A 27,927-nucleotide genomic window follows, 5' to 3' on the forward strand; every position below is an offset into this window, starting at 1 on the left:
TGGGATTTGCAGGGGAAGTACTAGTCCCTACAAGATTTCAGGGTTTAGAAGCAAATGGAAAAAAATCCAGACTCCTCCTAAATGAGCAGCATGAAGCCATCCAGGGGTGCTGCTGATCCCTGGGGATCAGCCACAGGTCCCTGACCCACAGGTTTGTGCCTCCTGATTAATTTGTGCACAGGAGTCAGCAAGAAACAGGTTGTACATTCCTGCTGTGACATGGACTGGCAATGGCAAGAGGCTTTGTCTGTGTTGGAGAAGAGACTTTGTCCTGCTGCCCGGGGACACCACAGGGACATCTTCAGCCAGCTTTGGACCATCTGCCCACCACGTGCCCACCTGTCCCCAAACCCACCTCCCACAGGGCCAGGCTGCACCTGCCCCCTGTGCATCACCGAGATGCTCCGAGCACTCCTGCCACCACCCCAGTCTCCAAACTCTGCGAGCGCAGCCCAGGGGGATGCAGCTGCCCGACATCATTTGAATGAGCATCCCTGACCAGACAACCCGAGCACTTGGCATCAATCCCAGCACGCAGCCACCTCGGCGCTGGAGAAGGGTCACAGTGCTCAGCGTCCTCAGGGACACGGCAGCCATGTGCGTTTGCAAATGGCTCTCTCCAGCCGGAGTGGGAAGCAGAGCATCTCTCTCCCAGCCTCAGAGGAAGGCTCGCTCTGTAATTGTTGTTTGGCTACCAGCCACTGATTGCTCACATTTGTGACTGCTTTCTTTTCGGTTTTGTAGCAGCAGCTCTTTGGTTCCTCTGGTTTTAACCTTCCATTCTCCCCCTGCACCACCAGCCCCAAATAAAAGTCCTCATACCCCCAGGCAGGTTGTCCAGGGAGGATACATCCCGGGATCATCTTCCTCCATGGGGCTCCAGCTGAGGCCCCCCCAGCTCACTGCAGCAGTCATGCCCGGCTTCTGCAGCATTCTGGGGGGTCATGCAGCACCTGGGGGTGCAGAGGGTTTAAATTGTCTGTGGAGCCATTCAGAAGGTGACACCAGCAGCAACCCAGCTCCAAAAGGGTGTGAAGTAGCAGCCGTACACCACCAAAACAGCTTCACTCCATCTGCTTGGTTCTGCTGCCAGTCTGCCCAGGTAGCTCAGGGAGCATTGCTCCCTTCGCCTCAATGCAGTGTTCACTCTGAAACCTAAGGATGGCACCAGTATGGCCATAATGTTAATTATTTCATCTTTGCTAGTCAGAGCAAGCAGAGCCAATGCATTTGTCAGCTCTGTGGTGCCTTTTCTTCAACAAATGAAGATTGCATGGATGTTGAAATCAATCTGCCGTGGGCTTTCCAAGAGGGCTCTGATCCAAGCTGTGCAAGGAAGCAAGGAGCCACAACATGCAGGCAACACAGCTGCCGGAATTGCGATCCTCACTGCCAGGGACACATGGGCTTGGGGCTTCACAGTGCATGGAGAGGAAACACCGAGGCAAGAGGGTACGGGAGCTGACTCAGCTCGTGGATGTCTTTATTAGAACTCTAGTACGGCTGGACAGGTAGAGGCATGCGTACAGGACAAAGGAAATGGGAGTAGTATTGCCTTGATCACAGAGATATGTAACAGCATTAGAAAGACACTGACCCTTCCAGGCCAGCCGGGCTCACCCCACCATGGCACCCGCATCTGGCACTGCTATTGCTTCCTGTCCCTGTCCCCATGCCCCAGCCAACCCCGTCTGTCCCCGTCTGCTTGGGGCACAACCACCAGGGGGGCGATGGTGCAGCAACCCGCTTGTGGCACCCAGAATCATGGAGAGCCCCTAGTTTGACGACAGAGATGGTCAGAGCATGGACGGAGCCACGGGCGGGAGTGAGGGGCGAGCAGCTGACGAGGCTCTGTGGTGGAGGCTGGGCTCCGGCCGGGTCTCTCGAGCAGGACAGCAGCAGCCAGGGGATGCATCCGAAAGCATGGGCGAGAGGAGGGGTCAATGTGTGCAGAGGGCTGGTAGCAGGCAGGGGAATGGGGCAGCCCCCAGTTCCCCGACCTCCCCTCCTGGCCCTGCTGCCCCTCTCTGGCAGGGAACCCGGCTGCCAGACACTGAGGGGGCAGCCAGAGCTTCGGGTTGCTGCACTGGGCAGGCAAAGCTCATTGGAGAGAGCAGCCTTTGGCCTCAGGGAGAGCACCCCTGGGGGAACATACCCCTGAGCCTTGAGCAGAGCATCCCTCGGCACTGGTGACAGCATCTCCCTTGGGCAGACCATACCTTGGTCTTGGGCAGAGCATCCCTAGTGGGACGCATCACTTAGCATCCCTTGGCCTCAGGGAGAGCATCCCTTTGGGAAAACATCCCTTAGCCTCAGGGAACACATCCCTTGGGGTTCACATCCCACTGCCTCAGGGAAAGCATCCTTTGGGGTGCACATCCCTCTGCCTTGGGGAGAGCATCCCTCGGGGAGAGCATCCCTCAGGGCACACATCCTTCGCCGGGGTGCTGCCCGCATCCAGCCGGGGCTCAGGAGAAGGTGACCACCTCACCCTGGGGGTAACTGGAAGAGAGGACGTCTTGGCAGGTGTCTGCAATTAAAGACAGAGGTATGAAACACACCATTAGAGATTGCTTTCATCAGCTATTTGTGGAGAAAGAGAAAGCGAGGGAGAGAGAGACCAAGCTTTATGGGGACCAAAACTTTGTAGGGCACAGAAAACAGAGGAACTGCAAAGTGAAATAATCTTCTCTGGAGGGAGAAAGTGCTGCTATTCTATCAGTCAAGTAGGCAAAATTGCTAAAAATGCCTCTGAATAGACCCAGAGACACCCCCCGCAAGGTGGAGACATTTCCCATGTCTCCTTGGATTCTCCTTAGTTTTCTTTCTTGGGAGAAACCAGAGAAACCAGAACTGAAGTTGGGGCAACTTTGAAAGTAAAAACGAAGAACAGAGGAAAGAAGTCTTTTCACTGCAAGAACGCTGCTTGTGACCAAAAGTTTCCAAACCTACCCCAAGCCAGATGTCCTAAAGCCAAGCCTACTGCATTAATATCTCACAGTGTTTTTTCTTCTCTCTCTCTTGCTCGCTCTCTCTCTCCCTCCCTCTCTCTCCCATTTGTTATCATTAAATTAATTAACATTGATTGGAACTCTGAGTCACAACAATGCCTCTACCAATGTGCCAGGTTTCCAGGCGAGGGGCTGTCAGACAGGGAGACAGCTCCTGATCCACCCGATAAGCCACGGAACTGCCCTTTCCAGCCAGTAGTTTTGCTGCAAAACCCAACGCTGAGCTCCAATGGCTGGTTTCACCCTGGCTTCCCCCCCACAGTTCCAAAATCAGCTTGGTTTCCCCAAAAGAAATGTCTTATCCTCTGTCAAGCATCACAGCTGTGTGATGGGCTCTCCCTACCCACTGCAGAGCCTGGATGTTCACTCCCCACACACAGTCTTTGCAAGCCCCCAAACAGCCACTTCCCAGCTAAACCCCTAGGATTGCAGTCCCTAAATTCCTTGGTAGTTTGTCCCCAAACAATGAACCAGTTTGGGGGACCCAGATTCATCTCCATTAAACAATTTGGGGTAGATTCTGATACACCCTGGGAAAAGACAGCACTGGCCGTGCACAAAGCAGCTGCTGAAATATATTGCTGCTCCTGGTTCAATCACTCCTGCAAGCAGCTAAAAGCTCACTGCAGGTCTCGTGGTTGGCCAGAAACATTCCCCGTCAGGTCTATTGATTTACCAGGGACACGACTCGGCTTTTAACTCCCATCTCCTCCTCCCTGCTCAAAGCCATTTTATGTGCTAGCTTGAGACCTGCTGCCCACATCCCCCAGGGACCTGCCTTGGAAAGCAGCTTCCCAGCCTCAGAGAAATTAGCACGACTAAAAATAAATAACAACAGCAGAGAATTTTGTTTAATCGCCATCCCCAGACAAAGCCACCATGAGAAATCCGCCCTCCTATCTTGGCTCATCGTTCTCAGCTCGATTACACACCACCAGCAGGTTTCCAGTCCTTCACCCTCACAGCCAGCCATGAACCAGCCCCTCTGCAGCTCAGACCCAGCACAGCCTAGCCCCAAAATCCCCCAGGTTTGCTGGTGGTGCTGCCAAGGCCACCCCTCAGAAATTTCCAGGGACAGAGGCTTTCCCCCTACAAGCATCTCCCCAAACAGCCCCAAGCACTGCCTCCACTGACTACCAGCCTCCGGCTGCTCCAGTGCAGCATTTGGGTAGGTCCTACACTAAAACTGTTTGGTCTGATGGTGGGTTTCCTTTTATTGTTTTGTTTTTTCATCCTTCCCACTGTAAGCTCCATTTGAATACAAAAGGCCAAAGTGGTGCTGAACAAGAGATCTCTAAAAGCCAAGGCACTGCCGCAGTACTGGGTGCTGCCAGGCTGGGCACTGCCTGATCCCACAGAGGAGCTGGTGTGGCCACCAGTGCAACGGGCAGCACTGGGACAGCTCCACTTGGGCCCCCAAGTGCCTTTGAAGGCTCTTGCCTCCAACCTGCACCATTTTGCAGCTCCCTCTTCTTTTTGCCACTGCAATGGGGTGGCGGGGGGGGGATTTGTAGAGTGGGCAGAGGACCCTGGTCCCCACGAAGCCATGAAACGCCTCCCAGTGAACATCTGCCCCTCCTGCAACGCAGTGCCCATCTCCACCAGCCAGGGCTTTCATGAAGATGGAGCAAAAGCCTGCAGCCACCGTGCTGCAACGGGCAGGGAGCTGCTGCCTAACAGGGCTGTTCTTTTGGAAAGCCACCTCAGATATCATCCACGCAATCAGGACAGCCCCAAGAACATCCCTGTGGGGTCGTCACTGAGCACTGCCCCTGCCTGAAGAAGCACCCAAGTTCTCAGGTGAGCCTGGCACTGATCTGAGCCTCCCCACCGGGGCAGGACTGTGGCCATCGCCTGCTGGCAGGGACCAGAAGCCAGCACTGTTCTTCTAACAAGAATCAATTGCCTGAGCGGAGGTAACGAAGTAACAGACTGGGAGCTTGGAGGCTCCTATTTTTAAGCTCAACTACATCTTATTTTGCATCTGCCTCTGCTCTCCGCATTCCTCGTCAGCATGGGCAAGGAATAGGGTTGCTTTTTTTTAATTTTATTGTCATTAAATAAGCACTGAGGATTTTTCCTGGCAGTGCTGGGGAAGTCAGAAACAGGCTGCTTCTGGGTAGAGCAATTACTCTCTTGACTTCTTAACCTCCTGCCCGGCTGACAGACAGGCCTTTCTATTTTCGCAGCTCTTTCAGGCATCTCCCGAGAAACAGAGCGGTTGTTGCAACAATAACAATTAATACTTTGCACGCAACCTGGGCTTTCACCACAGCCTCTGTGCAGCACAGGACGGGGATGTGGGATCTCAGGCAAAAGAGAGGAGCAGGAGGCAAGTCTTGAATGATGGGTGGGGAAGGAAGGGGGGAGGAAGGGGAGGGTGAATTGCCCCAAAGCTCCCTGGTTCCAAAGAATGAGCTGCTTTTGCCCCTAGCACAGCTGTTTTGCTGGTCTCAGCAGACAGACATACACATGGATACAGGACAGATGGATGCAAAGACTCCAAACAACAGCCAGGAGCTATGCAGGGAGGAAGAGGCATCTCTGATCCCACGCTCAGTACTGAGCATCACCTGTACCTGCAGTGGGGAGAAGAGCATGGGGCACAAAAGCTTTCCCTGGTGCCGTGCCCTACGCAGGTGAGAGCCCTGTGCATGTGGTGCCCAGGGCAGGGGCTTGCAGTGCTTCACACCGAACTGGGTGCTTGTGCCCTGCTGGGATGGGGACAGCACTTCTGATGGGAGCAAACATCGCATCCGCAGCACCAGCCACGTCCTCAAAACACGCCAAAGCTCTGCCTTCTGGGCCACGAGGGCAGCAGCAAGCTCAATCACTGCACACTGGTTTATTTTTTAAATGCTGTTTTAGGACTTGGGCAGAGGCAGCTGTACTCCTATTGATTTATTCAGTTCGTCAAGAATAAATCAAACAACCTTGCTTTCTCCCAGTGCGTTTTGCCTTAGCTGGAACGTGCACTCTTCTCCAGATCCCTAAACATAGATAAGTGGCTGGGAGGATATTCGGGGGAAGTATCGTATTCGCTTGCTCTATTCTTATCCTATTCTCCAGGCAGCCAATTTTGGCCACTGTTTGAGATAAGACTCTGAGCTACAGAGAGGTTTAGCAGTCTGCTCTCCTGAGCTGCTACAGCTCCTCTTACGTTATCAGAGGGATTAACCCCTGCTAACTCACCCCCCAAGCCCTCTGAACCCCCTCCTAAAAATAACATCTTTTTCCCCCTCCTGCATCCTCCAAATCACTTATTCAGAGGAAGGCGGGGGGGAAGAGAGAGAAGATGCAATGGGTTTTTCAACAGTTTGGTGCCTCCCACAGAAATGCCTCTGTCTCCCATTCGGGGCTCTGTTGTTTTAGAGGAGCTTTTGCACATTAGTCATGCTTTCCACTGAGTTGCATAATGCCAAATCTAAAAATTATGAAGCACAGCTCCATGTCAGCTCTAATATGAAACCAGGGAGAAATCTCATGGTCCACTGAGGGTTTTCCACACTGGACCTGTGGCTGTACCTGGTGTGGGGTTAATGTCCTGCTTGCAAGTGCCTCCAAACCCAAAGTTTTTCTGCATGATGCAGGGCTGGTTTCTGGGGCCTGGCTCATCTCCAAAGTCAGCATGTGACCTTGGGACTTACCCATTTATCATTTATGATTCAGAGACCAGGGAAGGCATGGAGGGTCACCTTCTGTCTCACACAGACTCAGGAAATTTCAGCTCCTCCTGCTCCAAGTACAGGAGCCCCCTCCAAGGGGTGGATGCAGCATCTCACGTGCCTTTTGCATGGCTCACAAACCTGTGGAGTTACCTGAACTGTTGGGTGCATGAATGCACTTTAATTATAGGAATTCAATGAGCACAGCTACATAAACCATATACGACGAGCCCATGTACTGTCGGTGAGAGGTAGCTCACCACAGCAGGAACCCTATGGGACACCCTGGGGAGGACAGCAGGGGATGGTGTTCACCCTTAAACACCAGCACCAGGTCTGTTTGCTGCCCGGTCCTGCCTTCAGTCTCCCAGGAAGTGGCTCAGCACTGAGCTGAGCTTTTCCCCCTCTTTTCTTCTTCCCTCCTTTGAATCTCCCTAATCTGCTGATGAGGCTGGGGCAGAAGAAGGCAGGAAGGAAGAAGGAAAGCAAAATAAAAGGTGAGGTTTTCTTGTCAGCTTCGCAGGGGTCTGCTTTCTTCCCAAATGAAGGGGGACACATTGACTGGCTCCTCCTGTCAGCTCATCCAACTTGATGGAAAGGAAAATAACAAAGCTCAAGGGAGGTGATTCTCCCCCTCTATTCTGCCCTGGTCAGGCCTCACCTGGAGTCCTGTGTCCAGTTCTGGGCTCCCCAGTACAAAAAAAGACAGGGAGCTCCTGGAAAGAGTCCAGCGGAGGGACACAAAGATGATACGGGGCCTGGAGCATCTTCCCTATGAGGAAAGGCTGAGAGACCCGGGGCTGTTCAGCCTGGAGAAGAGAAGACTGAGAGGGGATCTCATCTGTGTGTGTTAATACCTGAGGTGTGGGAGACAGAGGGATTTGGCCAACCTCTTTTCAGTGGTTTGCAGGGACAGGACAAGGAGTAATGGTCACAAGACGGAGCACAGGAAGTCCCGCACCAACATGCAAAAGAATTTCTTCACAGTGAGCGTGATGGAACACTGGGACAGGCTGCCCAGGGAGGTTGCAGAGTCTCCTTCTCAGGAGACATTTAAGGCCCGTCTAGGATGCCTACCTGGGCAGCCTGCTCTAAGGAACCTGCTTTAGCAGGGGGGTTGGACCCAATGATCTTTCGAGGTCCCTTCCAACCCCTTCAGTTCTGTGATTCTGTGAAACTGGGTGAAGCATTTAAACTTTCTCCTTGTGTAGCATCTCTTATACTGTGGTGGCAACAAGAGTTACTGCAGGATGCTCTCATTGTTAGCCCCTTCTCTACACAGAGGGAAATTAAGGCACAGGGAGCCCAGGAAGGAGCAGAAACATCCTGGCCACAGCATCTGCCAAAATACTTCAGGAAGCAGCCTTGCACCATGGGGATCTTCACTCTGCATCATCCGATGAGCACTGCCTTGGCTGTGATAAAGGAAACAAGCTTGATCTGTGTAAACTTTTGTGGTTTTTTGTTTGTTTGTTTGTTTTTAAACATAGCCAAGGCTAAACTTCGGTCCCCATCCTCTGGCTGAAGCCCCCAGGTTCCAGTTACCCCAAGCTGGACTTGCTCAGAGTAAGGAAAAAGGATGAGTGTGCTGGGATGAGGGTTGGGGCCAGGGCTGCCAGCACTGAACTGCTCCATTTCCAGTCACCCAGGACCCAGCCACCTCTGAGGAGGCAGAGCCGGAGCAGCCAAGCAAGAAACAAGCCAAAATTCAGGGGACTGCAGGTTTTGTTCTAGATCAGGAGGACATCTGAGATCATTCAAAATCCTAAACATTGATTTACATGAGCAAAAAAACAGAAGTGCACAACAAGGAGTTCAGCACTCAGACATCACCCTCCCAGGATGGGGGAGGACCCGGGTCACATCCAGCTCCCATCCCATCAGACGTGGGATTGCTCTGCCCCACCACCCTGGACCAATCTCAGAAGACAACTCCCCCATCCATCCGGGCCTCATTTTGTCTCAACTCTTCCACTTCCCCACTGCTCAACAGCAGCAGCTTTTCCAGTCGCTCCAACGGACACACATTTCCCTCCCCATCATCTCCCAGCTCTTTATGGAACATTCATCGACATATTTTACTGATCCTTTATCCCAGCCTCCACATGCTCCCCATACCCATCCCAGGGCCCTGCAACCTCCCACCTCCACAGGACCTCAGGATGGTATTTAGGACTGCAGAACTACTCAGTACTGGCCTGGGACCATCCCCAAGGTCATACAAAGAAGCAGACACAAGCAGGGAAGCAGAGAGTGTGATTTAGGCAGAGAAAAGCACAAAACAAGATGGGAACTGCTGCTGGGCAGGGAATAGAGATTTATTCATCTGTTGCCTCCAGAAATTCAAGGCTGATTTAAAAGAAAACCTAAAATGATATCAACTCAGCCATTTTCCACCACGATGATATATAATTTTATGAGTCAACATGTCCTTCTTACATTTTCAGCCTCCTTTGCCCAGCACAAACAGCCCACGGGAAGGAGGGCTTGACACCGAAGAGGATTGCATGCCCTTAGCCCAATTTATTTAGCATGAATAAAGTTTCCAGGGGAATAAAACCACTGAGCAGCCCTCCGACCCCCCTGGAAACTGTCCCAAACACATGGACACGAGACGACGAGGTCAATGGAGACATGACACATCCTGCAAAGGGGCAGGGGGAGCACAGCTGCGGCGCTCGGCTGGAGGTCAGAGCCCACTTCTCAGCGATGGGGACGTCCCAGCTCGGATCTCCTCTGGGCACGGGCACTGCCGGGGACATGGCGTCACGGGGTGGGGGGGGACAGAGCAACACAGGGAGCACGTGGCTGACACAACAAAGCAGGATCCAGGTGGCGTTTAGAGGATGGAGGGGACAGGAGAGCAGGGGCGCCGCAGAGGACAGGGAGAGCTGTAGCGCGACGCAAGGGGAGCCAACCCCACCGTGGATCCTGCCACACCATCTATGCTGCTTAGGCTCCGGGATTTTCCATAGCCTTTGTGAAGAAAATGGACAGAGGTGAGGTTAGAGGTGGGGAGGGAGGAGCGCAGAGCGCCAGGGGAGGCATCACCCAGCCCCTCACCTGACTTCAACCCCCTAAAAAATCCAAAAAGGGCACTGTTGGGCCTTTGAGCACAGCCAGTCTCTGCAGATCCGAACAGGTTTCAGAGCTCCCCTCCACTCCCCTTGGATCCCTATACAGTCAAGGGGGGCTGGCCAGATCCAGGACTGGAGAGTATGCACCCCACTCAGCTCAGGGCTTCCCTGCCAGAAACCCAGCCCGAGGGGCCCTGCCTCCCCTGGCCCCTTTCCTCCCACCCCCACCCCGTGGCCACCCCGGTTTTCAAGGCAGGAGCTACCCACGAGCTAGGTCAGGAAGGGTCCGTGCTCCTGGAGCAGTGGCCAAACATCCACCAGCACTGACGTTAGGGCAACAAGTAATCCCAACATTGGTCCGGGGAGGGGGAGGTCAAGCTTTGTTTTCCAGATCTCTCTGAATGAGGCATGAGTCTGGGGATTTTGTGGGCTGAAGCAAACAAGGAAACAGCAAAATTCAAACAAATGTGAGATTTGGAAGGAGTTATTCCCCCGGCTCTGGTTTTTAAGCCCACTGCAGCAGCAAGCTGCTGCTGAGACCTCTCTGTATGCAGAGAAGCAGGTAGAAATGCTTGAGATTTTCCATGAGAAATTGCACTGAAGAGCAAGAATTTCTATTTCTTTAAGCATGGAAACCCTTCACACTCCCCCAAAAAGCCAGAAATTGCTCAAGCTTATAATGAAAAGCAACAGCCAGAACAAATGTTCTTCCAGGTCAAAAGTCACTTTTCTTTGGGAAAGAAAGTAAGTATTTGCACTGAAAAATGGATTTTTAGATCCAAACAGAAGTCCTGTTTGAAGATGTTCCATGCGAGCCCAAAGATCTGTTCTCTGGACTGCTGCAGCTCACAGGGCCAGCTCTGCTGCCAAAGCGAGGAAAGCTGAGGATGCTCGTGGTCATCAGGAGCCAAACCACCCTGCAGCGCTTGCTGCTGTGCTCTCCAGGTGGGAGCAGTGGGGGACAGCACCCTGACAGCAGAAAAAACAAAGCAAAGGATGACCCCTTCAGCAGTTCCAAGCTCCCAAACCATTCCCCCATCTCTCAGGGGGTTGACAGCAAGTCCCTGGGTTCTGCATTGGTGCAGAGGCACCCACAGTGGGTGTTCTGGGCTTGGCTCAGGGCTGGCTGCACACAACAGCTGCAGCTTTCTCCCTGCAAGCACCCCTGAGGAGGGTGCTGGCACAAGCACAGTACTGAAAGGCTACAAAACACCGGGGGGGCTTTCCCATCTGAAAGCCCCCCAGCAGCAGGGAAGGGGCAGGGGACCAAGAGCCACCTGCTTAAACCTGTTGCTGACTCCTGCAAAGCTTTTGTAGTTCCTGCAATGGAAGCAGGAGCAGTCTCCAAACAGAAGAGCAATTTCCTTATTTACATTTTGGCATGAAGCCACTGGTCTGAATCCATGCAGCACACCAGGGGGAAAGCGAGCATGGCCCTGGGCTGGGGAGAGCCCCATGACAAGCAAGGGATGTGTCCCAACTACAACAAGCAGGCAATGCACAGCCCACTTGCCCCAAAACACCCCCCTAACCACGGCACTGGGCTCATCCTTCAGCAAACCTTGCTCTTTTCCCAGAAGTGCTAAGGCTCTCTGAGCATTTCTCTGCCTGCTTTCTATCCTGAGAAACACCCCTGGGAAGTGATCATGCCTGGCTGCAGCCAGTCCCCAAAAACTCGGGGTAGGTGATGGACCTACCACCCAAACAACAGAGGCAGAGAGGGCTTACAGGGCAAATCATGCTGCCAGTTTTGATTAAGTCTTAAGCATCACAGTTTGGGGCCACACCTCATAAAGATGCCTGATCGCTCCAGGGCCTCCCTGACACACCCAGAGCCATGCACAAGCACCTGAGAACAAGCTCAGGATGATGTTCCTCAGCCCTGAAGGCTGTCATGGCTTTCCACCAAGCTCCAGGCCAATTGCCACTAAGAAGTCAAGCTGCAAAGCGCCCAAGGGCCATACTCTGCTAATTGCTACCGGTGCAGTTCATTAGTGGAGCTGGTATCCCAGCAACTCGAGTAGGTGCTAATGGAGGTCACCAGGATTGCTTTAAAAACAGGTTTGTTGCCAAGGAGCTGCGTGGAGGCATCTCACAAACAGTGGCAGGGCAGGCTGTGTCCCGGGGGCTGGCAATGCTGTGCTCCCCATTTTGCAAACATTTGCGGAGCATGAGCACACGTGCACACTTGCACATGCTTTGAGCTGGCAGCAGATGGGGATGGGGCAATGCAAGCGGGTGGCATCGCCCAAAAACGTGTGTGTGTTTATAACGGCAGCCTGGCGCTCGCCTGCTGGTTGCGCATACTTGCACGCGTGTCCCCATGCAAACGTGGGTTTGTCCCTGCTCCTTCCCAGCTAAGCATCGCTGGCAGATGCTCACATGAGCATTCCTGCACTTGATCCCACACTGTGCCATCCACATGCTGGTCACAACTCTGCACTAATAGCAAACAGAGTAAAATCAGCTGCATGATGCACTGGGCTCAGGCAGCCGAGCTAAAGAACTGCTGCTTTACAATGCTGGGTGCTGTTGAAGAGAGGTGCTGGAAGACCTGACTGACCAGAAGGGTACATCCCCTTCCCTACATTTAACCCCATTCCCTGTAGCTTCTCTAGAAAGTCCGCTCTGGTTTCGATCACTGTCTTGCTTTTCCTAGACCATCTTAACCCATCTTGCTTGCTGCTGGCCAGGGGTGTGCTGGACTCATCCTGCCTTCATATGCCTGCATGCAGGCAAAGGGCTCACATGCCAAGACAGACCCATGCCAGTCTTTGTGTCCCAGCAGGATGCATTTGGAGGAACTGTTGAGCAGGCTCTGACTGCTGGAGGGAGATAAGCCAGTGTGAAGCAGACCCCAGCAGCAGGGGAGCAAGGTGACACCACTATGAGCAGCAACAGGGACAAGAGAACATGCCATGGTGCAGGGGCCATGCTGCAGTACAGCCCAATCCTCTCCAGGGCCCATGTCCAAGGGGTAGTGGGCAGGGATAACTCTTCTCTTCAAGCTGCCCCAGAGAAACCAACCACTGGCATCAGGCTCAAACCATGATGGATGCCAAGATCTGCAGCATATTCCTGAAGCAACCCCATCTCCTGATTTCCACAGCTTGTACAGACATCGGTACCTGTCCCAGGATCTGACAGATGGCCATCAGCAAATCAGGCTCAGAACCAAACTCATCTCAATTTGTAGAGCTGCCAACATCCCAGTAGCAGAACAAACAGCCTCAGCAGGCGATAAATCAGGACTGAGGGAAGAGGCGCCTCTGCAGCTCCCAGCACCTTTGGGCAGGAGCACAGGAGGATGCTCTGCCACTCAGACCATCGCTGCCCACCCTTAACCCTGATGACACCAGAGCATTTCACCGGTGAAGACATCAGGTTGGACCTCCGGGGCAGTGTCTCATCTATCCATCCCCAATGGCACAAACAGGATGTAGATATTGAGGTTTTCTCTTCCCAAAAGGTCTCACACATTGCTTGGGCTCCTCTAAACACCAGAGCCACTTTTCATCCCCTGCCTTGCTGAAGTGATCTGGTGAGTGAGCCACGTACATGTTCTTAACTGTATGTGGCACTCTGATGTTTGCAGGAAGGACACCAGAACAACCCAAGAAAGATCACTACAGTGCCTTTTTGAATATCTGTAGATGCCACCATGCATGGAAAAATAAAATAAAATAAAAATCTGGCCTTCTGCAACCCAGTAATGTTATTTGGGAGCCCAGCAAGAGCAGCATTGGATCCTCAGCAGTTAGATCTCCTGTAGTTCCCTTGGTTTCAGGGGGACAAAGATAAAACGCTTCAGCTGAAGAATTGCCCGACTCGAGCATCTCGTAAAGATGAAGATCAGCATGGGCTGTCATTCTTCTCTCCCATCCATTCCAGCTCAGTGTCCTCCCCAGATCCAAGGCAGGACTAGAGCCCCCTCACCTCTGCTCATCAGCAAATATTAAAAGAACAACTTTACAGAAAATGGTACTTCCAGGAAACACAAGAAGTATTTCAAGCAAATATCTGTATAATACTCTTCTGCCCAAAGATGAACAAGGCTTTTTTTTTTCCCCCCCTCCTCTTCTTAAGGGAGAAGGTTGAGCAGGAACACCAAAGGGAATTGCTGATTTCACAGAACAACACAACCAATTTGCTTCTGCTCATGTAATAACTGTGATTGCCCCCAGATGCCTACCCTCAACTCCAGGACTGCAAGAGAGCCTGGCCCAGGGAAGCCTGGGTCAAGCTGGGCTGCCTTGCACATCAGAGCAGGTGACTCCCACGTAAGAGATGCCGGGGGCATGAGATGGACCAGAGCACCTAGACTAGAGGTCACAGACCCAAAACCAAGATCCTTCCTACATCCTAAACCCATCCAATCCAGTCTTTACCATCCCAAGCAACACTAAAGCAGCAAACCTGTGGGGGTCTCTAAAGCACCAACACCTCAAGCCAAGAGGCCTCAGTGCACAGCTCAGAAATACAGGGCATCATCTTTTCTCCTGCCTGGTCCCAGGTCACTTGCGACGATCCCAGTAGCTAGGACTACTTACTGGGAGTAACTGGGATTAGTTGGTGCCAAGGAGGCAGAAGTAGGTCAGACCTGCAGCTACATCTTCCCACGTCACCTTGAATGTACAAATGAGCAAGAAAACTGCAGAACTGAAGAACTGAGCTATGTCCTAAGAATTAGCCTAGCAACTGAGAGTGCAGACAGATTCTGCAGCTCAAGGTGGGCAGTGGGTGCATCCTCCCAGGGGCTGGGGTGCTGGGAGGGGGACTCCAAAGGCTGGAGGGCAGTGTGAAGGTTCACAACTGAAGATAGCGGTCATTTTGTCACACGTAGAAGAATTTTATGTTTTCCTGACTAGTCTCCCCCACAGTTTCCTATAGAAAACCTCAACACTTTACAAAGCTCACTTTCCAAACCTGGAGGAGACAGGCTTTCTGGCAACCTGGTGCTTTTGGCAAGGCAGCAGTTGACACATCGCAGTTCCCCACGCTCAAACCCACCAAAAGACATCAGAGAGGGAGAGAAAAAGAAAAGCCTGTGGGCTCTTCTGCTTACTGAAAATCTTTTGACCTTCCTCAGCCATGATGTCAGGAGAGGTATCCTCTCAACCCTGAGATGGGTGGGTGAGGACCAGGGAGCAGAGTTAGAGAGACAAGAGCCAGAGCACTGGGCAGCAAAGGGACAGGACTGTCCCCAAGGAGGGCAGTGTGACCAGCACGAGGTCACAGATCCCTGATGGTGGCAGCCAGGGGAGGAGGACATGGGGGAAGAGAAAACAAAAAGGATAGAGCTAGCACGGAGAGATGTAGCGGACAGGGATGAAGCAGATGGAAAGGCAGGAAGGCAAGTGGCTTTGGAGGGAGCAGAGAGCAACAGCCAGCTGGGCAAATGGAGATGAACCACAGTCTTGGACAGATGCAGTAAACCTCCACTTCCCTCCTCCATCTGGCCCTCCCCAGCCCACACCTCCAGTGCCAGCCGTACCTTTCTGGATGCCTCCATCCGCTGCACAGGAGAAGTCACCCGTGGCCAGGAGGAAGCACGTGGAGGATTTCTTGTTCTTATCCCGGGTGCTAGAGCGCCGCATGGGCCGCTTCTCTTCATCAGATGGTGACAGCGGCTGCTCCTCATCCGACAGCACTACGTTGGCCTCGCCGTTCTGCTTGGAGTCTGCAAGAGGGTGGCAGACAATAATCAGCAGCTGATAAACCCATGGGATGACATGCTCAGGGTGGCCAGAGGGGGTTGATTAGACCATGCAAGGATGCAGAAGACCAGACTGCAGAAAGCCTACAGCAACTCCCAAAACTTCAGGCATGCCCCAACTGGATGTGCTAACTAGGGAAGAAGGACCATGCTGAATTTTAATCCCAAGCAGCAAATAGCATCTCTTGCTCCTGCTGAGAGTTATACACCCTGCACAAAGCCAAGCAGGGCTGGCCAGGGAAGAAACACCCCTGGTCTTTGAAAACCATTCCCACAGTTGGTGGGAATTAGCTTTTCTAAATTCACACCAGTTGAGACTGGGGCTGTTCTGGGTGGTGGTGAAGTGCTAATTTATGTCATGTGACTGTGGTTTGTTAGCTGAGATGCTGCACCTGGTGAGGACCTGTCTCAAGCTCCTGAATCAGTGTAGGGTTAGAGGGATAGGGTTGATCTGCTCCTGCAGAATGGCTCCTCCTGCTTCTCCCCATTGATGGGTCTCTTGGGGCAGATGGGCTGTGCAGGCACTTGGAAAGGGCATTTATAAGGGAAAGCACCCATACAGGGCATTGGGATCTCCCTGTGTCCTCACAGGTGAAAGGCCAGTATTAGGCAGATGGCCAGGTAGGTGACTTAGTGAACACTGTGTAGGACACAGCCCTGTCATGGTCCCTCCCCTTTACTTGCTGCAAAGCTGGCTGCTCTGGGGCAGCAAACAGGTGAGAAAGAAGGGCAAAGCAGCCTCCGCAGCAAGCAGAGACACCATGGAGAGGCTCCTTCGATCCCCCAAGCTCGGCCCAAGCCATGTTGCCCACAGCAGGGCTCTGAGCTCTCTCCTGACCCAAAGAAAAAAGACTGGAAAAGCCCCAGACTTCATCTCCTTACATGAGAACAAAGAAAAAATGCACAGAGGCTGATTTTGCTCCTTCCTGAGCAGCACTGGGCTTGCCATGCAGGAATGCCATTATTTACTAGAAGATGAATGAGAAGGTGAGGTTAGGCCCCAGGGTATGTCTATGATTTTATCCATTTTGGTGAAGCTGGCCCTAATTTACAGTCGTGGGAAGTAAAAAAAAATAATAAAAAAATAAATCTATCCCAAGGACTTTGCCAAACTTGGATGGGAACTGAGCCAATGGTCCAATCTCTGTCAAGCTGAACAAGGTAGGGACACCCTGAATCACACCAAGGGGGCTTAGTGCATTTCTGGAGAGCAGAATATGGCCCTTCCCCTGGGGCTATGCCCACCTTAGGTGGAGGGTCCTGATCTTCAGCATCCTGGTCCACCAACACAGCCCCCAGTACCCAGGTGTCCTGGCCCATTCTGCACCATGAGCTCATCGCCCCAAGAGCCAGGAGCCACATCCTGCAATGGGGAAATCTCCAGGGCCTCTGGGACACAGGGGAACACAGACATAGCCTTGGGGGCTCCCAGAGGTCTCCCACTCCCTCTGCCCAACCTTTGGGGTCTCACCTGACCGCTTCCGCTCAGCCACCCCTTCCTCTACTGCCAAGGGGCAGGTGTCACTCTGGGTGCTGTTGCGGGGGGAGTTCTCCTCGGATTTGCAGTAGGTAGGGGAGTCCAGTGGGGCCGGACGGGGTATATGCTTTTTCTTCTTCTTTGGCAGCTTCTGCTTGGCCATGGCCAGGGAATAGTACATCCCAAAGTTATTGACAATGACGGGCACAGGCATTGCAATGGTGAGCACCCCAGCCAATGCACAGAGAGCCCCCACCACCATGCCCGACCAGGTCTTGGGGTACATATCACCGTAGCCCAGCGTTGTCATCGTGACCACAGCCCACCAGAACCCAATGGGGATGTTCTTAAAGTGAGTCGGGTCACTCCCACTGGAGTCGGATGTCTTAGCTCCGATTCGCTCAGCATAGTAGATCATGGTGGCAAAAATCAAGACCCCCAAGGCAAGGAAGATGATGAGGAGCAGGAATTCATTGGTGCTAGCCCGGAGCGTGTGGCCCAGCACCCGGAGGCCCACAAAGTGCCGTGTCAGCTTGAAGATCCGGAGGATCCGAACGAAACGGACCACCCGCAGGAAGCCCAGCACATCCCGGGCAGCTTTGGAGGACAGGCCACTAAGACCTACCTCCAGGTAGAAGGGCAATATGGCCACAAAGTCAATGATGTTGAGCAGGTTTTTAATGAAGAGAAGCTTATCTGGACAGCAGATGATCCGAACCAAGAACTCGAGGGTGAACCACAGGACGCAGACCCCTTCGATGTAGGTGAGGATGGGCTCCGTCTCCACCTTATGCGTTAGCAGGATTGTCGTGGTGTTGCCAACCACGAGGGTCTCCGTCACGTTGACATTGATGTTGAAGGCCTCGTGTGTCTCCAGGCAGAAGGTTGTGATGGAGACCAGGATGAAGAAGAGAGAGGCAAAAGCAACTACCTGCAAAAGTTAAATCACACAGGCCATTAGCTGAACTTCCTGGGAATACGTAGAAAGATTTGGGTCAACTGGTGGGGGAGAGCAGTAATTTTATGTACCATGATGATGGTAACTGCAGGGCAGGCTGAGGCACACTTCTGCTGTCACCTGTGTTTGGCACATCTTTTCTAATCCTTGCAAGTGAACAGCATCAGCAGGGATGGGAGAAGGCCTCATCTGACAAAAATGAGGCTCCAAACACCCCAGGAGCTGTGCTGCTTGCCATCCACTCAGTCCCTGCTTCCTCAAGACCAAGGATGGAGAATGGGGAGCATCCCCTGGACCTCTCCCATCAGTTGTGAGCAAACCTCAGAGTCTGGGGTCATCGGTCCAGGACCTTTCTCTAAGAGCTGTGATATGGATGCAGGAAGGTGCGCTGGGCTCCAGCTGTGGCTGGAGATGTGCTGGAGATGACAGGTATGGGAATGAAGGGAGACCTGCAGCAGCCTGTGTTTGGAGCAAGCCTCCACTTGAGCACATGAAAAGAAACACACGTGAAAGGCAACTTTCAGAGGACTAATTCAAAGAGCTTTCCCCCACACTCATCCAAAATCCCCCAGCTGAGATATCCTTGTAGGTCCCTTTCAAACCAGGATGTTCTTCAGATTCTATGAACCTAATGTGTGGTCTCGGCGTGGACCAGAGATGTATGTCCTTTTGCCCCCTCACTACTCTCTGAGTAGTGAGTCAGTGCTGGGTGTTTTTCTCACAAGCAGCCCCAGGAACTGGGAGGGCAGAACATGGAGAGCAGTTGGCAGAGCTCAGCCCAGCATTGCACTTATGCTCAAACCCAGTAACACACGGGTGGCTCCCACTGCTTCCCTCTCTCCAACATGAGAGACCTTTGTCTCCTCCCCACGTCATGATGCCACTTCACCTCAGGTGTGAGCTAGGAGGGGCCAGCAGCATGCAACTGTGTCACAGAAAACACTGTCGTCCTCCCTATCGATCCCTGCTCAGCCCTCTCCTCCCCAACAGGATGAGCTCATGATGAGTCCATTCCCCAGAGCATCTGTTTGCAAGAGCCCCTGAAAAAAGCCACTTGAGCAGAAAAACCTTCCTTCTACCTCCCTCCAGCACAAAAGCACGGTTGCTTTGGCTTCTCAGGAGCAGATCCTTGCTGCTAACACAGCCTGGACACACTGGGCAGGATTTGACCTGCTGCTCGCAGAGCTTCACGGCTCATTTTGCCATCAGACCAGCTGTCCGGCTGCGTTCAGCAGGCAGCCGTGCCACAAGCCTGCTGGAGACGACAACCCAGGTCCTCGGCTGGAGTGAATAAGCAGTGGAGACAGCCTGAGTCACGCTGGAGAAAAAAAAACAGCCCCAGACACTGGCAGTAACATGAGAGTATCCTCACAGGGTGTCCCCAGGGGTAAGCCTGTGTGGGTCCAGTGTAGGAGAATCATTCCTCCAGAAGTGAGGTGTGAAGTTTAAGCCAGACTCTAATTGAGTGAGAAATCTCTGGAAGATGATTCTCCCCCACCCCATGATGGACACCTGCCCAGGGATGGGCTGAGATGCTTTGTACCCCCCAGACCAAAGCATGCCGGACCATACGCTGTGGGGCCTCTCTTGCCAGGCAGCTGCACTCAACGTTGCACAACCGGGGAAGCAAATCCGACCAAAGTGGGATCTTAAACTGAGGCCATTTTAACCAGGCAAGAGTGTCTACACAGGTGGTGGCATGGCCAAAATAATCTAATTTTCATCTGGGTCCTGAGTAACATTCCAGAGTTTGCCCATAAGGGTAATCTCAAGGACACATAAAGATTAAAAGCTTAGACTCAAAGCAAAGTAGGAAAAACAAAATTACCAAGAAAGATAGCAAGACCCTGCTGCCACTCCCCCAGAGGAGCAAACACTCAAGCAATGAAACAGCCCTGCTGTGTGAACTGTGGAGGTGAGAGCTGATTTAGCCCCAGGTGCAACAGCATTCTCTAAAAATAGCAGAGTCACGTTCACAGCCAGTGCCAACCACTGTTCCCCCTCCAAAGCTGACAGTGCTGCCCCAGTTTTGCGTCAGCTGAAGATCTGACCTGAGACATCTTACATCAGCTCTAACCTCTGTCTTGCTCGCAAAAATGTCTTTAAAATAACATAAAATCCATGTCTATACCTAGCAGTAACCAATACAGCACTACAAGTCCCACCAAACAAGTTCTCCAGAATCTGCTGCTGATCTGAATGGCGGTTCAACATAGTCTGTACAGTTTGGGGTGGTTGTTCCCAAAAAACATGACCCTACAGGTTGGCCTGGAATTTCCAATGGAGGTGAGGTCAGGTTTAGCTGCAAAGGGAAAAAAAAAATAGGAGCTACACATGAGCTGAACTTGGAAGCAGACCAAACACCAGAAGCAGAGTAGCTTCCAATGCAGAACAACAGTTTTACACTGAGCTGGGATGGCAACTACACCAGACACCGTATTTTCACTGGCACCTCTGAGACTGGATTAGATAAAGCAGGCAATGAACCCATGGGCTTTGGCACTACAAGGAAAAGCAGTTCAAAATGTGGGGGGAAAATTTCTAACCACACGCTCATGCAAGTTGCCAGGTCTCGAGGTGCAGGGATAGAGATGCTGGAAAGAGGGGAAGATGGAAATAGACACAAGCCAACCAAGTCAGGGCCAGAGGGGCTGCTCTGGGGCTGGGGAGGAGCAAGGACCAGAGAAAATTAGCCCTGAGACTCTTAGTCACTGCTGTTACAAGATCTAGGGAGGGTTTTTCTGCACACAACCTGGGACGGCTCTCCTTCCTGCTGATGCTAAGATTTGGCAAGATGCACCAGACCGGCTGCTCCAGGAACGAGCACCCACAGAATCTACTGCTCCAAAGCTGCCCTGGGGAGGGTCCAGTGCATTCCCAGGCCAAATGCTGATGGTCAGCACTGACCCTCTGCTTTCCCTCTGAAAGAGAGCAGAGAAACTCTGAAATGGGGTAGCAGAAAAAAGCCCCACTTCAGCCACTCCATAATGGGGTGGCTCATTGGACGCTGCACCTGCAGAGGTGCTCGTGGGTCTCAGAGCATCCTTGTGCCACACAGTGGCACCAAACCAGTGACACCATAGTCCACCACTGCACCCAATAACTGGGTGCACTAGACAGGTTGTTGTCAATTGGGTCAGGTGCACCTCCATGTGCTTCAGTTTCTGCTTCTGCCAAAGCATTTTTCCTAAGCTGTTGCAAAACCACACTGATATCTCAGCATGGAAAATATGACCCAGGAGAGCCTGAGAGCATCACTGCTGGAGCAACTTAAAGGTGGCCATCCCCAGCGCAGTGCTAAGCTGAGCCCTTATCCAAGAGAGACATAAAAGAAGGAAGCAGGGAGCTCCCAGTGCAGCCCAGTCCCGCTCCATCCCACCATTATCTCCCCAGTCAGAGCTCACATCACAGCCCTCCCTGCTGCCTCCGACGCACTCCCGCCGTTTCTGTTTAGCGAATGCCTTTCAGACAGCAGCCTCAGCGTGCATGAAAAATAACATGAAAATCTGAATTGAATTATTTTTCTTGATTGTTTTTTGTTTGTTTGTTTGCTTGTATTGCTTTGTTCTGTGTTCTATTTGAAGCATTTCAACACTCAGAACATCTCAGAGGCAATGAGCACTTGAAGATGGAGAAAGGATCAGGTACCCCTTTTAAAACGAGTAAAGCTCTTGCTGCCCAAACATTTTTGTGTGTGTGCATGTGTTGTTCCTACGTTAGCTGCAAAAACACCTCCTTGAGAAACCGACCCCCTGCCCTTTGAGCTGCTGGTGGGTGTGAAATGCCTGCAGGATTTCTTACCATTGATGTTTTTTTACACCTCTAAAGGCATCCAGAATTCATTTAGATCCCAAATGCCTGCATGTATGTGTGCGTGCATGGCAGATTTCAAAGCTGGGTGTTACAGGGGGGATGTGCATGGATGGCTCTGGAACTGCGTGGGCAGGTGTCTGAGGGTCAGTGGGCAGCACTTTGGGGATGATCTAAGAGTATCTGCGAAAGGAGACACCCATGCAAGATAGTGGCTAGGCTGGGAGCTCAAAGACGCTCCTGGTTATGGGGAACACGTCCCAGGCACATTGGTGTCTATGGATAGGGACTGTCTGCATCTGCAAAGGGGTCATGAGGTGGGTGTTGGCACCTGCATGTGCTCACAGTGTGCGTACACGCTGTACTGAGTCCCCAGAGATGTGCATGGATGAAGACTCACACCACCCAAGTCACAGAATCCAAAGGCAGGGACTGGGAGAGTGAAGAACCACCCACTGTAGGGGAAAATCAGGTGCAAGGGCATCTGAGGAACCTGAAGGTGCACAGGTCCATGGGACCTGATGAGATACATCTGCAAGTCCCGAGGGAACTGGTGGATGAAGTTGCTAAACTACTGTCCATAATATCTGAGAAGTCACGGCAGTCCAATGAAGCTCCCAGTGACTGGAAGAGGGAGAATATCACTGCCATTTTTAAAAAGGGAAAAAAGGGAGACCCAGGGAACTAAGGGAACTACAGGCAGTCAGTCTCACCTCTGTGTCTGGCAAGGTCATGGAGAAGATCCTCCTGGAAACTCTGCAAAGGTACATGGAAAGCAAGGAGGTGACTGGTGATGGCCAACGTGGCTTCACTAAGGGCAGATCGTGCCTCACATATCTGGTGGCATTCTATGACGCGGTTGCAGCATCAGTGGATAGCAAAACAGCAGCTGACATCACCTACCTGGACTTGTGCAAGGCACTTGACACTGTCCCCCATAGTATCATTGTCTCTAAAGCTGAGAAATATGGATTTGATGGCAGGACCATTCAGTGGGTAAGGAACTGGCTGGGTGGTCGCACTCAAAGAGTTGCAGTCAACAGCTTGATGTCCAGGTGGAGACCAGTGATGAATTGTGTTCCTCAGCTGTCAGTACTGGGACCGGCCCTGTTTGGCATCTTTGTCAGCGACATGGACTGAGTGCACCCTCGGCAAGTTTGCTGAGGAGACCGAGCTGCATGGTGTGGTCAACACACTGGAGGGAAGGGATGCCATCCAGAGAGACCTGGACAGGACTGAGAGGTGGGCCTGGGAAACCCTCATGAGGTTCAACAAGGCCAAGTGCAAGGGCCTGCACCTGGGTCGGGGCAATCCCAAGCACAAATGCAGCACAAATACACATGAGTAGAAAGAGAACATCCTTGAAGAGAAGGCCCTGGGGGTACTGGTGGATGAAAAACTGAACACGAGCCAGCAATGGGCGCTTGCAGCCCAGAAAGCCAACCGTACCCTGGGCTGCACCAAAAGCAGCATGGCCAGCAGGGTGATGGAGGGGATTGTCCTCTCTGCTCTGCTCTCATGAGACCTCGCCTGGGGTCCTGCTTTCAGCTTTGGAGCCCCCAGCATAAGAAGGATGTGGACCTGTTAGAACAAGTCCAGAGGACTTGTTCTCTGGAACAATGAGGATGATCAGAGCCTGGAGCACTTTTGTTATGAAGACAGACTGAGAGAGTTGGGGTTGTTCAGCTTGGAGAAGGGAAGGCTCCAGGGAGACCTTACAGTGGCCTTCCACTACTTAAAGAGGGCTACGGAAAAGCTGGGGAGCGACTCTTTGTCAGGGGGTGTAAGGAAAGGACAAGGGGTAATAGCTTTAAACTGAGAGAGGGAAGGTTTAGATTGGATAGAAAGAAGTCCTTTACTATGAGGCTGGTGAGGCACTGGAACAGGTTGCCCTGAGAAGCTGTGGATGCCCCATCCCTGGAAGGCCACATTGGATGAGGCTTTGAGCAACCTGGTCTAGGGCGAAGTGTCCCTGCCCATGGCAGGGGGGCTGGAACTAGACTGTCTTTAAGGTCCCTTCCAACCCAAACCATTCTGTGATTATGTGATTCTGAGAGGGGTGTGTGAATGTGTGTTTCTGTGTGAGAACCACAGCTGTGAGCCTGTGCTCAATATGCTGATGGGGACCATATGTTGCATGTGGGCTGCATCAACGTGGTGATGGTGGTGGACATGGGTGCAGGGACAAGGGTGTTGGCAGGGATGGAGAGGGCATCTTTTGGGCCTGAAGAGGGATACGAGCTCCTTGGGGACAAATGTGAGGATCCCATTTGCTTCAATGGGACCCAATTTTAGTATTTCCCTACCTGCTGACACACGTGCCAGGGCATAGGCCCTGTCCTGTGTGATTAAACACTGTTTTTGGTGTGCGCACACATACAAGGAAGAGGAAACTAGACAGTCCTGCCTGTCCTAGATCATCCTAAAACTCCACCAGGGCTCAGCCCTGCCAAAGGTTCTCACAGACAATCCCTCACCTCCATGACAGGCCAGGAGATGCCTGGCAGCACCCAAGGGTGTGAAAGTGGCCACCAGTCTCAGCCCATGTGCAGTGAGTTGGGAGGGGACAGGGATATGACAGAAGAGGCTTCCCATAAGATGGGAGACGGCCAACATGCCCCATGTCAGTAAGGGGACACCCAGTGGAGAGTCCATCTCACCCACGGAGATGGGGAGATGAAGGTATCACCAGCACGGCCCCATCCCCATCCGCCAGAACTTTTCGGGAGCTTACCCTTGCTGCCTTGGATGAATAGGGATCCTCAAAGAGTGCCCACATCCTGGGCTGCCAATTCCGACAGCAGCCACCCCCTCCGGCAGCCCCTGCCGCCCCTGGCAGCCTGTCCTCCATGCCCAGGCGTTGAAGGGCCATCTCCCTACCCCCTTCCTCTTCAGGCTCCTCTCCACCAGCCCCTCCACCGGGCTCAGGACTCTCGAAGATGTCCAGGGCCTCTTCAGCATCGCGGTGTTGGCGGTAGGTCATCCAGCAGCAGGGCTCCACGTCGGTCTCGTCAATGCCCCAGTAGGTCAGCTCCTCCTCGAAGAGAGGCCCGCAGATGTCAGCCGGGCAGTGCAGCTTGCCAGTGCGGTAGTAGTTGAGCACGTAGGAGAAGATCCCAGGGTGGCGGTCAAAGAAGAATTCATTGCTTTTACCATCAAAGTCAAAGTTGCTCTGGGCATCAGGGTCAGCGAGCCAGGCCAGACGGGTGCCCGGCAAAGTCCGCAGGGTGCTTTTGTAGGTCTCATGCCGGGTGCCCCCTACATTGATGGTGATCTTGTCCGAGTCTTCCCCTTTGCCCATCTCTTCCTTCAGGCATGTTTTGGAAGGTGGTTTGTTCCCCGACTTGCGTCCACGGTAGGAGGAGACACACACCGAGCTGATCATAGATTTCGGTGGATGGGAGGCGCACGCTTCGCGCACTCTTCCTCGGGGCGAGGAGCTGGGGGTCGGCGGAGGCGGGCGAGGGGAGCAGAGATGGGACTGGGGAGGGGAAAAGGGGGGGCTCAGCCTTCGCTCCGGCCTCCGCCAGCCCCGGTGCCGGGCGAGGGGGAGCGGGCTGGAGCCGAGCCGGATACCGCTGGCTGCCGGAGGCCGGCAGCGGAGGCTGCAACCTCCACCCCCTCCAAAACCACCCTCCCAGAATAAAACCGCCCTCCGCCCGCAGGCAGCCCAGCCCCGCCGGGCAGCAACAAGTGGAGGAGGGAGGGGCGCGGGGGGGGAGCTGCGGGCAGTGCCGGGGGGGCCAGGCCGGGAAGGAGGATACCGCCAAGGCCGGCGGAGGGGGGGCAGCCCCCGGTACCTGCAGCGCCAGCCGCGGGGGGGCCCCGCCGCCCGCCCCTCCCGCTCCGGCGGCTCCGCGCTCCCTCCGCCCCCCCCCGGGCTGAGGGGCAGGGGCCCCTCCCCGATTCCCGGTGGAGGCGGCGGGGGGAGAATGGATGCTCCCCCCCCACACACCTCCAAGCGGGGCCCTGCCCTTCAGAGGGGGCTGCGGCGGCGGGGAGGGGGGGGGGGGTGCTGCTCCCGCGTGGCCGGCCCGGGGGGGCCTGTTGCGCCCCGGAGGCTGCCGCCCGGCTCGGCTCAGCCGGGGAGGCGGCGAGGGCTGCTCCGGGGCTCGGCGGGGAAGCGCCGCCGCCCGGGGCTTTTATAGGGCTGGGAGCGAGCGGCGGGGTTACAGGAGCCGGCGCCGCCCCGCCGGGGGGCCGGGGACCCCCCCGCCCCAGCGCCCGGCCCCACGGCCCCCCGCTGCCGCCGGCACCCCCCGCTGCTGCCCTCTTTCCTTCCCTCCCTCCCCGCCACGCTCCTCCATCCCCGCATCCCTCCCTCCATCCTCCCAGCCATCCACCCCACCATCACACCCAGCCGTCCGTCGGTCCGTCCGTCCATCCCTCCGTCCCTTCCACTCCCCCCTCCACCCCCCGCGGCAGCCCCCCAAGCTCCGGCTCACCTCCCCGCGGGGCGCGGTGCGCAGCGAGGCTCGGGGGGCTCTGTGTCAGTGCGGAGGGAGCCCCGGACACCCCAGCTCCGCTTCGCGCCGGAGGGGAAATGCAGCCCAGAGCTGCCTGCGGATCTGGAGCCAGCTCTTGGCAGAGGCTCGAGCAGATCCCATCCCTCCCTGGCTCACAATCCCTCGCTCACCGAGAGGTCAGCAGAGACCGACCCTAGGTGCGGATCGGCGGTTGACGGGGAGCCCGGCAGCACCAGTCAGCCCCGGCCCTTCCCTCCCACGACCCCCTCCCCGAGCATCCCTCTGCCCTGCAGCGGCTCCCGCATGAAATTCGTCCCTTCCCCGGAGCTGTGCCCATGGGTGCTGGGACTGGGCTCAGCGCAGGACGCAGGGCATCACCCACCCCAGCCCCTGGCCCTTCCCCTCAGCCCCCTCGCTGGGGGCTCTTCCACCCCCGGGGGATGGTGAAGCTCAGCTCCTCCTGGGACTGGGGAGGACGTGCAGAGGGACAAGCCTGTCACCAAGGCAAAGACCCCAGGGACCCGGTCCTGTCAGCGCTGTTTACTCCAGCACCGGCACTGCTGGTGTTGGCAGGGAGGGGGGCGGAGGGGGTTGCAGGTGTGTGATTTGGGGTTATAAGTGGGATCAGAGCCCAACACAGGTTTGTTACTGAGGGGGGAGGCCGGGGAGCAGAGGGAGGGGGACACAACTTAGCAATGGGTCAGCACCTGGGTAAGGAAGTCCTCAGTGCAGAGTGAGGGGACAGTGAGTGGGGAATGCTGCCCCACTCCCGCACCAATCTGCACCTTCCTGGGCTCTGCAGAGGGTCCCCACGGGGTCCTGAGCCTCCCACCCCCACCCCTTGCGTGGGTTTGTCCCCTCTGTGACATGATCACCCCCCTGCCAGGGGTGCTGGGGCAGACACTCCACCCAAAAGGCATCAGAGACATCAGAGACATCAGAGCCGCGCTTAAAATCTTACCACCAAGAAAGCCCTGCTCCAACTGTAGCTGCAACTCGACAGCTTCCAGGGCCGAATCCTGAGCGGGTGGAGGCTGGCACGGCTCCACACCCAAACCACCGGGGGCTGCACCAGCAGGGGAGCACGGAGCCCAAGGGAAAGCCGTGCTGGAAAAATCGAGCCTTGCATCACTGGCCAGGCATCACAGCTCAGCTCCTCATCATCAGTAATGTGAGTTTGGCCAGGAGGAAGGAATGCTGCGACCTGATGCTAATATTTTATACAGCGACTTTCATCCCAACAGATCGCCGTGCACCCAAGCACAGCCGCTCCTGGGGCGGGAGGGGGTGGCCAGGCAGACAAATGGGTTGTATCTGGGGAAGGAAAGGATCTTTTAGCCAGCAACACCCGCCCAAAGCTGTCTGCTCTCTAAATATGCCTTCAGATTTTTAATGTCCATGGAAAAAAAAAAAAAAAAAAAAAAAAAGAGAGAGAGAAAAAATAGCAAGAGCTTGATGAATAAGGGTCTTTTTGGAGAGAGAGGGAGTCACTTCTGCAGGGACCTCCTTCATCCCCACTGCAAGGCTGACAGACAACCTCCGGGTAAGGGATGGATCAGTAGGATCTGGAAGATTTCATGGAAGATCAGCTGCAACCTGAAAAGCCAGAGCCCTTGGTCCCGAGGATGAGGTATGGGGTTCCCAGGTTCTCCCCACTGGTCTCTGCACTGTCATAGGGCCCACAGCCCAGTGAAAGGGGCACATCCCCAGCTTGGCACACAGAGAGTGGCATGACAGCCTGTGGAGT

The 27,927-nt window shown here is 54.1% G+C and overlaps 1 protein-coding gene across 5 annotated transcripts; it reads right to left on the minus strand.

Moving 5' to 3' along the window:
• Nucleotides 1-1,453: 1,453 nt before the first annotated feature.
• KCNC4 (potassium voltage-gated channel subfamily C member 4) lies at nt 1,454-27,456 on the minus strand. 5 transcript variants are annotated; one of them, XM_038168451.2, is made up of 5 exons: nt 27,142-27,448; nt 24,449-25,195; nt 16,941-17,877; nt 15,248-15,433; nt 1,454-2,530 (listed from the first exon to the last, which is right to left on the minus strand). In XM_038168451.2, the coding sequence occupies exons 1-5, from the start codon at nt 27,307-27,309 to the stop codon at nt 2,469-2,471; spliced, it is 2,100 nt and encodes a 699-aa protein (XP_038024379.2). In that variant the 5' UTR covers nt 27,310-27,448; the 3' UTR covers nt 1,454-2,468. The 5 variants fall into 5 exon arrangements, with proteins under 5 accessions (XP_038024379.2, XP_038024377.2, XP_071884566.1 ...); XM_038168449.2 differs by lacking the exon at nt 1,454-2,530 and adding an exon at nt 8,971-9,652; XM_072028465.1 differs by lacking the exons at nt 1,454-2,530; nt 27,142-27,448 and adding exons at nt 8,971-9,652; nt 26,160-26,479.
• Nucleotides 27,457-27,927: the final 471 nt, after the last annotated feature.

The sequence above is a fragment of the Anas platyrhynchos genome, chromosome 27, assembly GCF_047663525.1.
Source record: "Anas platyrhynchos isolate ZD024472 breed Pekin duck chromosome 27, IASCAAS_PekinDuck_T2T, whole genome shotgun sequence".
Taxonomy (NCBI): domain Eukaryota; kingdom Metazoa; phylum Chordata; class Aves; order Anseriformes; family Anatidae; genus Anas; species Anas platyrhynchos.

Coding starts and splice junctions, on each gene's coding strand:
- KCNC4 (XM_038168449.2), bottom strand. CDS start 27,309: ATGCAAGGCTCGATTTTTCCAGCACGGCTTTCCCTTGGGCTCCGTGCT. Junction 17,878..24,448: donor ATTCATCCAAGGCAGCAAGG/GTAAGCTCCCGA, acceptor TAACTTTTGCAG/GTAGTTGCTTTTGCCTCTCT. Junction 9,653..15,247: donor GGATGGAGGCATCCAGAAAG/GTACGGCTGGCA, acceptor TTCTTCACAAAG/GCTATGGAAAATCCCGGAGC.